The sequence below is a fragment of the Syngnathus typhle genome, linkage group LG12 (genome assembly GCF_033458585.1).
Source record: "Syngnathus typhle isolate RoL2023-S1 ecotype Sweden linkage group LG12, RoL_Styp_1.0, whole genome shotgun sequence".
Lineage (NCBI taxonomy): Eukaryota > Metazoa > Chordata > Actinopteri > Syngnathiformes > Syngnathidae > Syngnathus > Syngnathus typhle.
The window spans coordinates 6,008,862-6,023,173 of NC_083749.1; the positions used below are offsets into that span (position 1 = coordinate 6,008,862).

At 41.9% G+C, this 14,312-nt stretch overlaps 2 protein-coding genes across 2 annotated transcripts in view; one reads left to right on the plus strand and one right to left on the minus strand.

Annotated features, from left to right (window-relative positions):
* On the minus strand, positions 1-4,552 carry slc2a11l (solute carrier family 2 member 11, like). Its single transcript, XM_061292818.1, has 12 exons — positions 4,392-4,552; positions 4,213-4,311; positions 3,925-4,085; positions 3,727-3,851; positions 3,507-3,636; positions 2,349-2,497; positions 2,102-2,289; positions 1,677-1,787; positions 1,454-1,555; positions 1,302-1,377; positions 665-792; positions 1-575 (listed from the first exon to the last, which is right to left on the minus strand). The coding sequence occupies exons 1-12, from the start codon at positions 4,428-4,430 to the stop codon at positions 360-362; spliced, it is 1,524 nt and encodes a 507-aa protein (XP_061148802.1). The 5' UTR covers positions 4,431-4,552; the 3' UTR covers positions 1-359.
* kcnn2 (potassium calcium-activated channel subfamily N member 2) overlaps positions 2,462-14,312 on the plus strand; it is a 25,839-nt gene continuing 13,988 nt past the window's right edge. The window contains exons 1-5 of the mRNA XM_061292724.1: positions 2,462-4,030; positions 4,215-4,329; positions 5,434-5,514; positions 7,968-9,985; positions 10,336-10,431. Of these exons, the coding sequence (XP_061148708.1) occupies positions 9,245-9,985; positions 10,336-10,431 (837 nt within the window). The 5' untranslated portion in view covers positions 2,462-4,030; positions 4,215-4,329; positions 5,434-5,514; positions 7,968-9,244. The remainder of the gene's footprint in view (positions 4,031-4,214; positions 4,330-5,433; positions 5,515-7,967; positions 9,986-10,335; positions 10,432-14,312) is intronic.

Below are 14,312 nucleotides of genomic sequence, written 5' to 3' on the forward strand. Positions count from 1 at the left end.
ACAGGACAAGTAAACATATGTAACCTCGTGTTCTCACGATGAAAATTTTAAATTAAAAAGTTATTTCATCAATTGGTTGAAAGTTGTTCTAAAAGAGAAAAAAAAAAGCAATCATGTTAAATCATAGACAATAAAACATTGAAAAAATAAAAACCAAGTGCACTTCAAATAAGATTTAAAAATATTCGTAAAATTATATAAAAACATTCAACACGTAAATGATGCTAAATCCTTACTTGAAAAAAAGTTGCATCCTGATTAATTAAACATCATCTGCTTTAGTACATGAGTAGATATGTAACATTTGTAATTTAAAAAAAAAAATACTTTAAAAAACAAAACAAACTTCACAACTACAGCTAAAACTTGGTCTCGCAACTTTTACAGTCATCACGTAGTTGCTCATGCCTTTTCCCCTCCTTCAACCTTCCAGATTTGCTGCGGATCCGTTCAAAGTCATCAGCGATCTCCAGAGCGGTTTTATTCCTCATCTCGGGCACGCTGAAGTACACGTACAGTCCGGTAGTCAAGGACACAAACAAGAATATGAGAAAGCAGAAGGCATGGAGATACTCCTGGAATGAAAGCGAATGCATTGTACGTGAGTTTTTGATCCCGACCTCAGGTTTCTGCATTTACATGATGAAGATATGAATGAGCTCACCACTATGATTGGGAAGACCATCCCCACTATAAACATACCCGTCCAGTTCAAGGTGGAGGCGACACCGTAGGCGCTCAGTGTGAATGCCTGAGTGAAAATGCTCCCTGGTATCGGAGGTATTACTCCGCCTATGGAGCAAGAATTTAAACAGGATAATAATAATCTTGGCGGCAGCACACTGCACTATTCTGTTAAGTGCAGTCAACAAACATGGCCGACGTGGCTGCTCATTCCACAAACACGACAAAAACGCCTCGTCTGGTAACCCCATAAACATGGCCAATAAAACAGTGGGACCCGAGCCCTGTTGCGATAGCAGAGGTTTACTCCCCTAAAAAGGTTTGTAATTGCTTGCAAAACCCTCAAAGCACTACTTTTGTCTAAATAAAAAAACTCAACTCCCCTCAACTTAGTTCCGTGAAACTAAAATGCCACAAGATGGTGGCAAAGTACTATTTTTTGTCCAAATGAAAGCCCTTAGTGCCCTTCAACTTAGTTCCGTGAAACAAAAATGCCACAAGATGGTGACAAAGCACTACTTTTATCTAAATGGAACTGTCTAAAAATGGCATGTCATTTTACACTTGCTCGATTGTTTCTTTTTCTTGATTTTTTTTTTTTCTTCTTTTTAGCTTACCTGGCCCAATGGAAAATGCAGAGAGGAACAAGTAAATGAGGGCCATGCTGCAATATGCCATCCAGGAGATTTGATGCTAGGTGAGAAACAAAGACATAAGTGTCAGTTGGAGCTTCTTAAGATGCAGAAATCCGGATTTTAGTGCGGCTCACCTGCAGATAGAGAGTGATGGTGAGGAGGGTGAGTATAACAGACATGCTCATAAATCCTGTGTAGAGGAGCACTTTGTTTCCTGTATTCTCAATGATCATGAACTGCAGTGTAGGCATAGAACAAGGCAAAGTATTGTAGTACAAAAATGATTACACAGTGAGAAACTACCACTAGGTGGGGCTATAATGCTGCTTCTCGGTTCCGTAATGAAATGGCACTTACGGACACAAGCGAGAACATCATTTCACATGACCCCATTCCCAAAGTGGCAAAACGGAGCTGGTTTTCAGCAATGCCTGCGGCACGAAACACTTCGTATGAATAGAAGTTCACCTGCAGTGAAGCGTAACAATATATGTTTATTTACAAGTGTTCATATAGACCACGATGCAAAAAAAAAGTTTTCAAATTGTAGGTAACATATCTAGAAAGATTAGCCATGTTAACCATTGACAGTAACCTCCCCTTTAATGATTGCTTGAAATGGATCAGCATTTAAACAATGAAGACCACAATAAGTCCACAGCATTTCTTGACTAGTGTTCCTCATTTTTAGCCTACCAAAGTGGCCAGAAAGTCATCAATGTTATCTTAGCATATATAGTGTAAAAAGACTGCTCTTGAGTTCTTTATGTGGTGGGACTCACTGCGTTGAGGCCACAAAGTTGCAGCGCGATGAAGGTCACGCAGACAGTTGCCAGCTGCGGGCGAACACTTCTTTCCTGAAACAGCTCCATCACAGAGCGACTTTGGATGTTCTGGAGAGCGGCTTTCTCTTCCAGCATCTCCTCCACCTCCATGCTGTGGTCCTTGTTACCCCAAAGCCTTGTCAAAGCTAAACAGCAGGACCAAGGTGTGACTTGTTAGTACGTTATTTTCAACGTGTGCTCGCACCTTTCTCGCAAGCTAGCCGGTCTCCTTGGCTCAGCAGTAGATATTTGGGCGACTCCGGCAGGAAGGGGAGGGTGACCAGCTGAAAGAGCGCAGTGAAGCCGATGAAGCCGAGCAGCCAGGGCCATCTATCCTCTGTGCCAAGTAACTCACTGCAAGGAGAGTGTCCATGAATTAGCACCAAAAGGAATTGAATCGAACTGCACTTTTGGGTCATTTTCGGCCGAAAAATTTCGCTGGCCGAATTTTCGGTGCATCCCTAGTAACAACCTTGGTGTTTATACAAAAACTAGTCAGGCTTCAGGTTCGTTTAGGTTCAAGAGAAGAGCCAGGCAGGTATGCGCGGACTGATTGCCAATAAATTTGAATGATCTTAGTTCAGGGCTCGAAACTAACGATTGCCCGATTGCCCGGGGCAAGTAGCGATGGCAGACGGGCAAGTAGAATTTTTTCCTCACTTGCCCGAACTTGCCCTGCCATAATACCATGTTTTCAAGCTGTAAAAAGACGATTTTGTGCATAATTTCTCGCAACATCTGCCGCTTCTGGTCCGACATTTTGTTTTCTAGGGAGCGGTTAGTTTCTCGTAAGTCTGCAATACATTGATAACGGCAAAGCGCTTCGTAATTAAATGCATGCTCCCTTACCCGTCCCTGGCTCTTCTGCGCCTGCGCACCAGCAGAGCTTTTTTCCGGTTGGCGGATACGAAGGCATACGAAGGCAAAACTTATAGTGTTGTCTTTTTTATTGCAAAAATGTGTCGGGCAAGTAAAAATCCACTCCAAAAAAATTCGGGCAAGTAAAATTTTGTTTCGGGCAAGTAAAATTTTCTCTAACTTGCCCGAGGGCAACTTGGGCAAAAAATAAGCTTCGAGCCCTGTAGTTAATTCTGAACAAAGCCACACCTTTAATTGCGAGGGTGTGGACTCTTGTGTAAACACAGCTTAGCGGTTCACCCCTTTCAAAACTTTTATTCCTTTTTTTTTTTATATAATTAGGTTTATAGGATACAGGTCACAGTGGTGGATTTTGTTTTTCTTTTGCCATCTCAAGAGGGGTAGGCAGACCTTTTACATCCACTGCAGATTTTGGCCACTATGGTGATCATTTGCTCATAAATATTGGATTATGACAGTACAATTTGTTCCACAATATTCTCACCTGAGCCCCAAAACCTGACCAGTGAACTTCCCTAAGCCGACGAAGGTGGCAACGGTCACGCCCACCATCGCTTTCAGCATCTTCGGACTGCATTCAATAATGTACAAGGTGTGAACAGACATATTGATTCCTGCAAGTAGCCAAAAGAAGCATTTTAGGAGCTCATCCTGAGTTAAAAATTAACCAAATATTAAAAAAAAATGTTGCTTCCTAGTCTCACCTGAATTGACACCGTGCAGAAGTCGTCCTACCATAATCAACTCAAAGGACATGGCTTTTTGGCTCAAGAGCATCAACAGCGCTCCAATTATAGCCACAAAATTGTTTAACAAAAGACATTTTCTCCTGATGGGAAAACAGAAACCTGCATGTATGCCAAATGTAATAGGGAAAGAGAAGCCTTTATTTGCACACTAACCTGCCAACCATCGAGAGGCATGGAGGTGCCAAGAACGAGCCCAGCAAGCCGCCAATGCAGAAAATGGAAACAATAAAGGACCATATGAGCGAGACCTGCCAATCTTGTAAGTAGACGTTGTACCTCTGTATGCATGTTTGGTTAATCAGCTGCTTGATGTACTGAAATTAGCACAAATAAACATTTTCTGACTGAAAAAACAAGATGAACTTTGATTATAAGTTGGGCAAAGTGGTTCTTAATTTATTGATTTAAGTTAAGTTTTTTTTTTTTTATATATATACTTACAGCGGAAGGGGCAGTCACTACAGATATTCCAAATCCGTATTGAAATGTCCCACCGATGCCCGAGATGAAAATGGCAACGATGACAAGAGGACAGTTCAGCTGTGAGGAAAAAGCACGGTAGTATTAATTTTAAATCTGAATGCAAAATGATCTTAAAGGAAAATACAATTGAGCCCTACCAGGAGTGATAGGTGCTGGAGCATTGCTGGTCTGTTCATGGGCAACGTGATGAATCACTGACATGCTAATCTGGTGTTTCTCACTCATAACGTTGGCCTGAAATGATTAACACCAGCTAAAGAGTTCTATGACTCGTGTGTGTGTGTGTGCGCTTGCGTTACTTGTGTGCCAATCATGTTTGCGCAAAGATTAGGTTAAACGCTTTAAACGTTCTTCTTCCAGAGGCGTCTTGGCAAGCGCGAGTGGGAGTGTTCAAAAACTCAACCTGTGGGGATGAAGCTCCTCACAGACAAATCTTTGACACTTTCTTTGGGCCTCTATTTACATATATATATATATGAATTTACTTATGAAACCTTTTTTAAATCAGTTTGTACATTTGGGACAGTAATGTAAAACTGTTTGTTTTGCACAACTAACAACCCCCAAAAAGTTGGTGGTTTTGTACAAAACAACCTAAAACCTTGTTTGTTGGGTCTTTTTTTTTTTTTTTTTTAAACCAAAATTAGCTGACCCAACTGTTTAGTGCGTATCATTCCATTTCCTGTCATGAATTGTGTTGGACAGACAGACAGACAAACAAATATTTGCGATCTTGAATACTTAACCGGTTTTATATTTAACCATTGTCGCCCTCTGGAAGAATGACTTAAACCCCGAGGATCATCTTTCAGTCGAAGAATCACTCGAAGAATCTGGCCTTTATAAATGAAATGGTCCATGTGCTGTCACATGCAGGTAAATTTGAAACAGTTGGCATATTTAATAAAAGCCGCCCACATACAAAATGATGAGCTGTCTTAAATGCTCCCCATACACCCGTAACCGGCGCGGCCGAAGCCATCTCGAAGCTCCACGCTCTGCCGAGCATGCACTTTTAAAGCAGGTAAAAGTGGGCTCTCTTACGTTATCAAGTGAAGCCGATGTTTCTGGGCCCTCGAAATAAAATGTGACTGCATCAAAATGTGTTTACTGCTAAACAGTGCTGATATGTAACGCACGATGCTGTTTTACACTCTCCCTGGTGCAATGTATTTCAAGTCAGTGGCCAAGAAGCACCTCTGGCGTTTGGAGAAAACGACTGCAATCTGTCCTGTCCCCATTGCCCCCTCCAGGTCTGAGGTAATGATTAAACCCATAAAGAGTTTTCAATCTCAGGGATGAGTGACATGACTCAAAGAAATGGCTAGTAGATAAGTAAAAAGTTGTGGGTCCAGATTCTCAAAGTGTGGAATTATACCATAGAGCAAATGTCCGGCAATAAATGGTGCAGATGTTTTTATTTGCCTTGCCCACCAGAGGGCAGTATATTACACACAGATGGATATAGTGTCCTCGGTAAAGCGCTAATAGGTAATTAGTCATGCTTTGCTGAGGATAAAGAATGCATTTCTTTGAGTATTGTTGTCTTACCAGTTTTCATGTGTTGCTACACCATTTGTGTTCTAGTATCTCTTATGACATCACAATACCAATGCTATTTGTTAGCCCTTCAATGGCATTTTACATTATTTGTTAGCATTAAGCTTTGTAAAGAGGTTAAAGTTCTTTTTTTTTTTTATTTCAGTATCAGGCACTTTGCAGAGTTTTACATGTTATTTTAAAACCTTGCCTAGATTGTGAGTAAAGGTTCCAGTACATAATAATTGTGAAAACATTTATGGTCGCATAAAAAACCAAGTTCAATTTTAAGGTGAGGTTTGAGCATCTATCTCTTCGACGGTGCCCAATCTCTGCCAACACCTCTTCTTGCAAATTAGAATGTACCAACACATCAGCCGTATATCATTCTGACAGAGGATATAAACCTGTGAATCCAAATCCCGCATGGTCCCATCATGGCCTTGAGCGGGACATTTGAGGCAGATTGACCGTAAATCTCCTGCTCAACGTAAATGGCCGTTATGTCAGTTGCAACGTGACTAAAACTTGGCTGGATGTCAGGTACGTGGAGATGAAGTGTGAGAGGATGTTGTTGTTGGGCAAGATACATTTTGTCATTCCTCCCTGGTGTCCTATGCCCATGTGACCAACCGGGCAAGACTGGGGAGCCAGTGGAGGTTTCATCAAAGTCCGGAAAGTTCATTCCATGATCAATTTGATTCAAGTCTGCAGTTTTTTTTTTCCAGTTTCTGCAGGTGTTAAACATAAGGACATTGTCACACGGTTTCACTAAGTCCCCAGTGACACTTTCATGGTCTGTCAGCCAAACGTTAAATGTCTCATTAAAAACCAAAAAGCAAGAACAAATTTGACAGGGGTGACCCTCCCGCCGATAAGTCGGTCATCAGAGTTTGTAGACAAACGTCAAAGAAGTATTGTGAAGTAATGAACTTTATAATCACTCTCTCGCTAATATGCGCTCCTTCTCTGTGGCGTCTGGTGTTTAATTGATGCTCTTAATCTTAATAGCGATTCTGAACCTCACATCCAGACTCACATCTGTAGTTTTAATCATCCCTTTCCTCCAACGCCTTGGGCTGAAGCTAAAGAAAAGTTCTGTGCATAACTAATCAAAGTAATTATTTTTCTCTTCATCATGAGTTTTTTTCTTTTCCTTCTAAGCAACCTACATTTCTTCTACCAATAACAGCCTCAGAATTTGACCTGGTGACTTTATAGATCTGTAGAGAATTTGGCAAATGCGCTGGCGGAGCTAGAATTTTTTTTCTTTAGGAGGGGATTGGGGGGCCAAGTGTATTTTACGTGGGTTTGCAAAAAGATACAAAGCCCAAAAATTATTTGGAAAATGCTGTTAAACATTCCCTCCGTTCTTTAATGAGGATAGGACGAAAGGCGAGGAATAATTGCCCAAAAATCAGAAAACAGAATAAATGATCTGTCCTGGCACCTGGTGGCTCCACATATTGTTCTTTTCTTGGATTGCTCACATTTAATGCAGAGGTGACCAATTGATCGTGTAGGTTAAAAAGAACGACAGAACATGATTTATTAGGCTCGAGTGCCGTTATTTGAATTTTCCCATCAGTGTGTTTCAAAAGACTAATGAACAAACGTCTTGAAGTGATGAAGTGCTTGCAAAAGTGCTTTGGAACGGAGCGAGCAACTCACAGAAAGCCTGTCTTGAGGTCAAACTTAATACCGTCAGGAATAAACTAAGCAAGCTGCTAACTTTTTCTTCCTTGTCTCAAAGTAATTTCGCTCTCAGCATGTATGATCAAAACATAAGAGGACTAAAGCAGAGCTGACTCTGGAATGATTGTTTCTGGGGTGGTGGGATATTCCATCTTTCATAACATTTTACAGCCAATGGAACAATGATAGGCTCCAGCTCTGAAACACAAACCCTTTATTTATAACCCCAAATAAAAGTTAACTCTCCAGTGCCCCTCTGCAATATAGCTTCTTGGATCATTAACACTACATAGACTGCACTAACTAGACATGGTGGCTGGGATCTTATTACAGGAACGTACCGCCACTTAGGAAGTTAATCATAAATATCATGATATCTATTTGAAATATAGAATTTTTCCCTGTCTGAGCAAATCTGCCTTATAGCTTAATTATAGAATGTATACTAAATTGACTAATGATAGTCTTGTCTATCACAGGGATTTTTAATAGATGGATGGATCCACACACGCAGAGAAGGTGGGAGGCGGTGTCACGTGTCACGCGGATCCAGCCAATCAGGAGTAAGTGCGCAATGCGATGGTGTGCAGAGGGACTGTTTTATGAAAGGGCGCTTCGTGTTCAATGAGCGAGTGTGTGAGAAGTTCGTTCACATACACGCTTAGTAAACGTGGAAGCAACTTTAGTGGGGCAACATAACTAAAGAGGCACAAAATGCAACCGTAAATAGTGTGATCGACATGAGCGCAACTTCGCTTGATGCAAAGGGCTGCAGCGGTCAAGCGATTCCGGGGGTCGGAGAATACTAATGGCCCCGGGCATACGGCCGCTCACGTGGCCAGCAGCCAATCAAATGAATCAAGTCGCCGCGGTTTAACTCATAAAAGAGGCTGGACCGGAGGGAGGCGAGCGCCTTGTGGCCAATAAATGTGCACGCGTGTGGAATTTATGAGTCCTTGATGGGTGATATCGGTGCGAAAAGATAGGATGTGTTTAGATGTGTAATATCGATAAAATACAGTAGCTGGTAGTGGAAACAAATGTACCTGTTTTTTGTTTTTTTAACAAGTTTGGAGGGGATAGCAGGAATGGCGTGAATAAATCATGGATAAATATTTCATTGATACATTTCTTAGATGGATAAATTAATATTTCATAGATGAACAGATGGCTAGATAAATACATGGGTTGGTCGATTGAAAGATGGACACACAAGTGATATAGAAAGATCGATGGTTATGTAATAGATATCTTTAGAGCTAGATGGATAAAGAATGCAGGCACTAGCAAACGAAAACAAACATGGTTTGGAGTCGCAATGACAAAACAAAAGGTTTTATTGATATGAGTGATGTTGTGCTTGCCTGATTTATTTATAGATAATATAAACTAAAGTTGCCAAGAACCAACATCTTAACCCTATTCTACATTGTTGTTAAAGCTGTAAAATGACTTTAAGGACACATCATATTGTTGGGCACACGTTTGGGGTATTTTAGATGGGTTGGGGGGGTCAGAACACAACTATACTTAATTTATATATGTACGACCTGGTACACAAGGCAGAGTCAGTTAACCCGTGGCAGCAAGCGTTTTATGACGTAGTAGCATTTAGTTGTTTTGGTCGAATCTGCTATGGTCTCCTACAAGAGCCGACATGGCTGTCCTGGTCCGAATAGCACACCACCCTTTGCCGGATGCTCAGTGGTAGGCAGACTGCTGCTGCTGCTTTAAAAAAAAAAAAAGGAACTGTGACATGGGAAGCCCGTTGCAGCTGCGGAACCATTTCAATCGAGAGCAGCAGTTGGATCCGAGTCAGTGCCACCGGCACCCCTGCAGACAGCCTTCGCGCTCCACCTGCACTTGCACCGACTGCTGCACCTGCCATGGCCGGGAGAGCTGCGTACTCCGCGGGACGTCGCCGACGCACACCGCGGTAACTTTGAGGACATCTTCGGAAAAATCTTCCAGGCGAGGCGTCCGCGACCCGACTCCCTCTAGTCATGCTACTTCCTCCAGGCATCCCCCTCCTCCTCTTCCTCGTCGTCAGCAGCATCCGCAGCATCCCGGGGCCAGCCACGCGAACGCCCCCCACCATGAGACAGCCATGAGCAGCTGCAGATACAACGGCGGCGTCATGCGGCCGCTCACTCACTTGAGCTCGTCCCGCAGGAACGTGCACGAGTTCGATTCCGAGTCGCAGCCCCTGCAGCCCCTCTCGGCGGCGGACGCGTCGGACACCTTGGCAAGCTCCAAGCCGGAGAACCACTCGGCCGCGCTCATGCCGTACGCGTCCGGGGACGGAAGCGGGGGCTGCGGCCACGGCGGGGGGAAATCGGGCAAGAAGAAGAACCAGAACATTGGAGAGAAGCTCGGCCACAGGAGGGCCTTGTTTGAGAAGAGGAAGCGACTCAGCGACTATGCTCTAATCTTTGGGATGTTTGGGATCGTTGTAATGGTAATAGAAACTGAACTCTCCTGGGGAGCCTATGGAAAGGTGGGTATCTTGAAATGTTGCCAACTTTTTTTTTTTTAGATCTTAACAAGTACACAGACAAGCATAGGAGTAATTTAAGCATGTGTTGTGTCCCTCAAATCCTCATTATTGGGCTCCAAGGTAACTCAGTGTCCAGAGATGTATACTGAGTTGCTAAAATAAAATCCAAAGGTTCACAAGCAGTGTCTTTGAGGTTGATGACCCGTTAATGGACTTGTTGTCCCTCGGAGCAAGCACTTTCCTAATCAGCCGTCATTTTTATTTAGCCAGCCGTGTACCGTAATAGTGTGATGTTTCTCTCTTTATGCCACAAAGTTGTCTTTGGTTTTAGTGTTGTCGCTCTCTTCCAGGAGTCCCTGTATTCATTAGCTCTAAAATGCCTGATAAGCCTTTCTACAATCATTCTCCTGGGACTGATTATCATCTACCATGCGAGAGAGATCCAGGTAATGAAACACACCTTGCATTTTGGTCTGTGTATTTTTTTTCTCCACTCTTATACATGTTGATGTGGCTAAAGTTGGTTAATATGGGATCATTATAACTGATTGTTTAAAAAGGAGGTTATTTTTAGAAATGGTGAAGGCTCATGTATTTATAAAAGTTGTGTAGCCCATAAACATGGACACATTTTGGAGTGCGACCATGTAAGAGCACTGGAATGCTAATTGTCACAAATGACTGCATTTCCACATTACAAGCATCGTTTTTTCTTTAACGTTCACACCGTGCACTCATTCTCCACACTAATTATTCAGAGACTGTTTACTTCACTCGGTGCTGCTGTTTTGATTAGCAAGTTCAAATGGGCTCAGCAGTTAGTTCACTTTTCAATGACTGCGTAGAAATAGTCGCGTCTAGGCACTGAGATAATTACATGTAATGGGGAAAAAGATGAAGGGATGAATGATGCATCCGGCAACGTTGTATGATTTAAGAATTTAATGTGTTTAGTGCATAGCCACACAGCCACACCACCACCATCATGCAAAAGTTCCCCCAAACGCTTGGACAGTTTAATGACCTTGCCCAGGAAAAAAAAACCCGCCACAACAGTTCATCCTAAGCCGCAGCACTTGCGTCTTTGTCAAACAGCCACAAAATCAATAGTGACACATTCTGCGCTGAGAATCTATGTAGCTTTCACATGTGCCTCTTTTTAATTCACTTGAAAGGGAAACTACTTGAATGCAGTCACAGTTTCCAGACGTGTTTGCTTAACAGTCCAATACTCAATTCAGATTATCATATTTTTGTGCTAGCCTTGTATTTTTTTTAATTTACAAGTCTCTGGGGAATATCTGTCATTGGAATGGCCCAACAGTAAAATGTCTCATTGTGGGCCTTTCTTTTATGAGGGCTGATAGAAATGCACATTACCATATTTCAATACGTCTCTAAAGTGCTTCCATTCAATCCTGTAGCCATTTATGAATTAGAGATTTAAAAGTATCATTGTTTGCATCCTTTCAGCCTTTCTAACTTATATGTGTAAATTATTCTATTCCCAATGAGATGCATCAACTTTTCCATCTTCGTGTCAAGTCGAGATTTATTTGTGATTGACGTGGTGGCGCTATGCATTCTTCATTGCTAGCATACTGATGGCTTGAATTGTTGGCCGTGCCTCAGCGCCCATTTATTGGCTCCACTTCCCATAAACACTTTGAGTGCATGTGAATTCAGACTATTTGATAGTCTTGGATGTTAATAGTGAGCGCTTGGTTTTGCGGTGATACTGAAAGTGGCGTGATAAACATAGACAGGCACTCCTGTGCATTTTTACAATTTCCACAAGAGTCTTCATTTGCCTCAGTTTCAACATGGGGTCGTTCATATGTAGATTCAAACTCCCTGCTTTTGAATTTGCAATTAAGATTCATGAATTATTTACTTTTAGGGAAATATGTTAGGAACTGCTCTGTCATGCAATGTTAACTAAAGTAAACATCCCAAATCCCCGATCTCTATTTTAAAGCCACAGCAAGTTTAATGTGGTTGTCCTTTGACCTGCAAAGATTAGGCAAAGTGGTTTTACATAATCCTGCTCACGTACGGGTAATAAATAAAGACAGCCTCGTTGGTGGAATATTTAAGACGCCAATAAAAAAACTGAAATACCTCTCAGACAGACACGAGAGATTAAAGTTTCTTTATGAGTGAATGTGAAGATGCTACACATTTTTTTAAATCATTTCCTACGCAGAAAACAAATAACACGTTGGAAATTGGTTTCCAAAAATGAAGTGTATTATTATTATGTTTGAGGTATCTTAGTGATGGGAAAAATGAAGCTTCATGATGGTTCATGAACCAGTTGTTGTGTTTATTGAGTCTTCTAGATGGCACTCTTCTTCGACATTGACTTGCCATTTCTCAAACTCATTTTTTAAACCAACAGCACCATCTAGAGGCGCCAAAAATACATCTGGGGCATGAAGCAAATTTGAAGCTTCATTTCCATAGTATCTAAAAAAAAAAAAAACCAGAAGGTCGCTTGTATTTAAAATAATTATTTTGTATTTTATAATATTTATAACTTTATAGCAGGCTCTACATTAGGTGTCATCTGTATTCACAGTCAATAGGTTGCACCAAGCCACATTTTGTTTTTTGAATACACTCCAGTGTTGCTGTTTTATGAAACGGTAATTGTAGGCCTGCCGAGATGTTGCCCCCCCCCCCCCCCCCCCCCGCAATGAAATCCATTATGCATGCACGTCCCTGTGTATTCACAGATGTCTGTCACATAATAAGTCGGCACTATGAAATGTTCCCTTTACCACTCCCAGCTCCTTAAAACTGATTCACTTGTCAAGCTCGGTAAATATTACGCCCGATCGTTTCTCCGTCTCCTAACAACGTGAAATGTTTTTGGTTTTCTCGCTGAAAAAGGTCACGTCGGACAGGAATAGATGCCTACCTGCTGTCACGGGAATTAGTTTAGGAACATTTGCCGTGCTCAGGTGGCCTCCAGAGGCCTGTGTATTATCCCCGAAAAAGTGAGGCGGGGTGTCCGTGAACTAGATTGGTCTCGTCATCTCCAATGGCTTTCATGTGAGATCCTCACTGCTGATGTTCAGACTATTTTTAGTCCTCCTTGAAGTGTTAGCAGATGATGAAGTTGCCTTGATACCTCTCGTTGACACATGGCCATACGCCAGAGGAATTTTTAGACTTTTTACTTTCGCTGCGGTTGCTGTGTTGGCAGCCAGCGACTTAGCGTACCGATGGAGATTGTGTTGCCCACCCCCACCCCCGACTTTGATTTGTCATTGTCAGCGGGCAGGCGTCATCCTGCTTTGAGATGGTCGCCGGGTTCACCTTCATCCCCAGGAGGGAGGGAAATTAATATGTTCACGTTTTTTCTTTTTTAACGCTCACGTCAAAGAGGTATTTTTTTTCTTTTGCCCAAGGGCCATTTTGTTGAGACTAACGTTGAGATGCTTTGTGGTGATGGTTCTGCTGAGTTTCCTAGATGTGGACTTAAGCTAAATTCTTTTGGGGGCTTGTGTGTCCTTGATGTCTGTTTCAAATTTGCATAGTATTAAAGTTAGTTTGACAAAACAAAACAGTCAACAAAGGGAATTTTATTTGTCATAGGGGTGTTTGTCACTTTTGGATTTGTGATTATTGTTAGTTTTTTGACTTTTTTTTTTTTTATTCAGTTAGTTTTAGTTTTTAGAGCAAATTTGTTCCTCTTCTTTCTTTTATATTTTTGGAAATTGTGCTAGTCAGGTGACCCGACTGGCTGCTGACCTCAATGTTTTTCTCCGAACATACAAGCTTTTGGAGAAGACATACTTCTTTACCGGGACCCTTAAGATAATTTATTGATGACAGGCATCCTCGTCTAAAGCGTGCTCTGCATGGCAATGTGAACACGCGGGGCATTTGGGTTTACCTCAACCGTGCATCAAGGAAGAGAGATTTACTCAAGCGCTTACTTTGCTTGATTAAAAAGACTTTATTTGCATGCATGAAACTTGATTTCAAAATGGAAGAAAAGAAAATCAAGTGGGAACGTACGGACGTACCTGCGACACTTTCAGATTTACACAGCAAAGTGGCCCTCTTAGTGGCTGGCTTTGATATCATAAATAAAGCATTGCATTAATGTCTAATTGGGCCCAACCTCTCAACTTAAGTTTGCTAATGAAATTGAGCGATTTCATTCTGGATGGCAAGATATATGTTTCCCAATCGACATTACACAAATTAAATATTGAGCTGGACTCCATTAGTTATATTGAGCGTGGTGAAGGTGGTAACCAGCCCAGCTAGCAGAACTGGTGAGCGGGTCACTAAGGCAACCAAAAACTTTCTC

Bases quoted from the DNA above. Each gene is read 5' to 3' on its own strand.
- slc2a11l (XM_061292818.1), bottom strand. From the start codon at position 4,430: ATGAACAGACCAGCAATGCTCCAGCACCTATCACTCCTG. The intron at 3,852-3,924 runs GTTAGTGTGCAA...TTTTCCCATCAG, and splicing joins TGCCTCTCGATGGTTGGCAG to GAGAAAATGTCTTTTGTTAA. The intron at 1,556-1,676 runs GTAAGTGCCATT...CCTACACTGCAG, and splicing joins TGATGTTCTCGCTTGTGTCC to TTCATGATCATTGAGAATAC.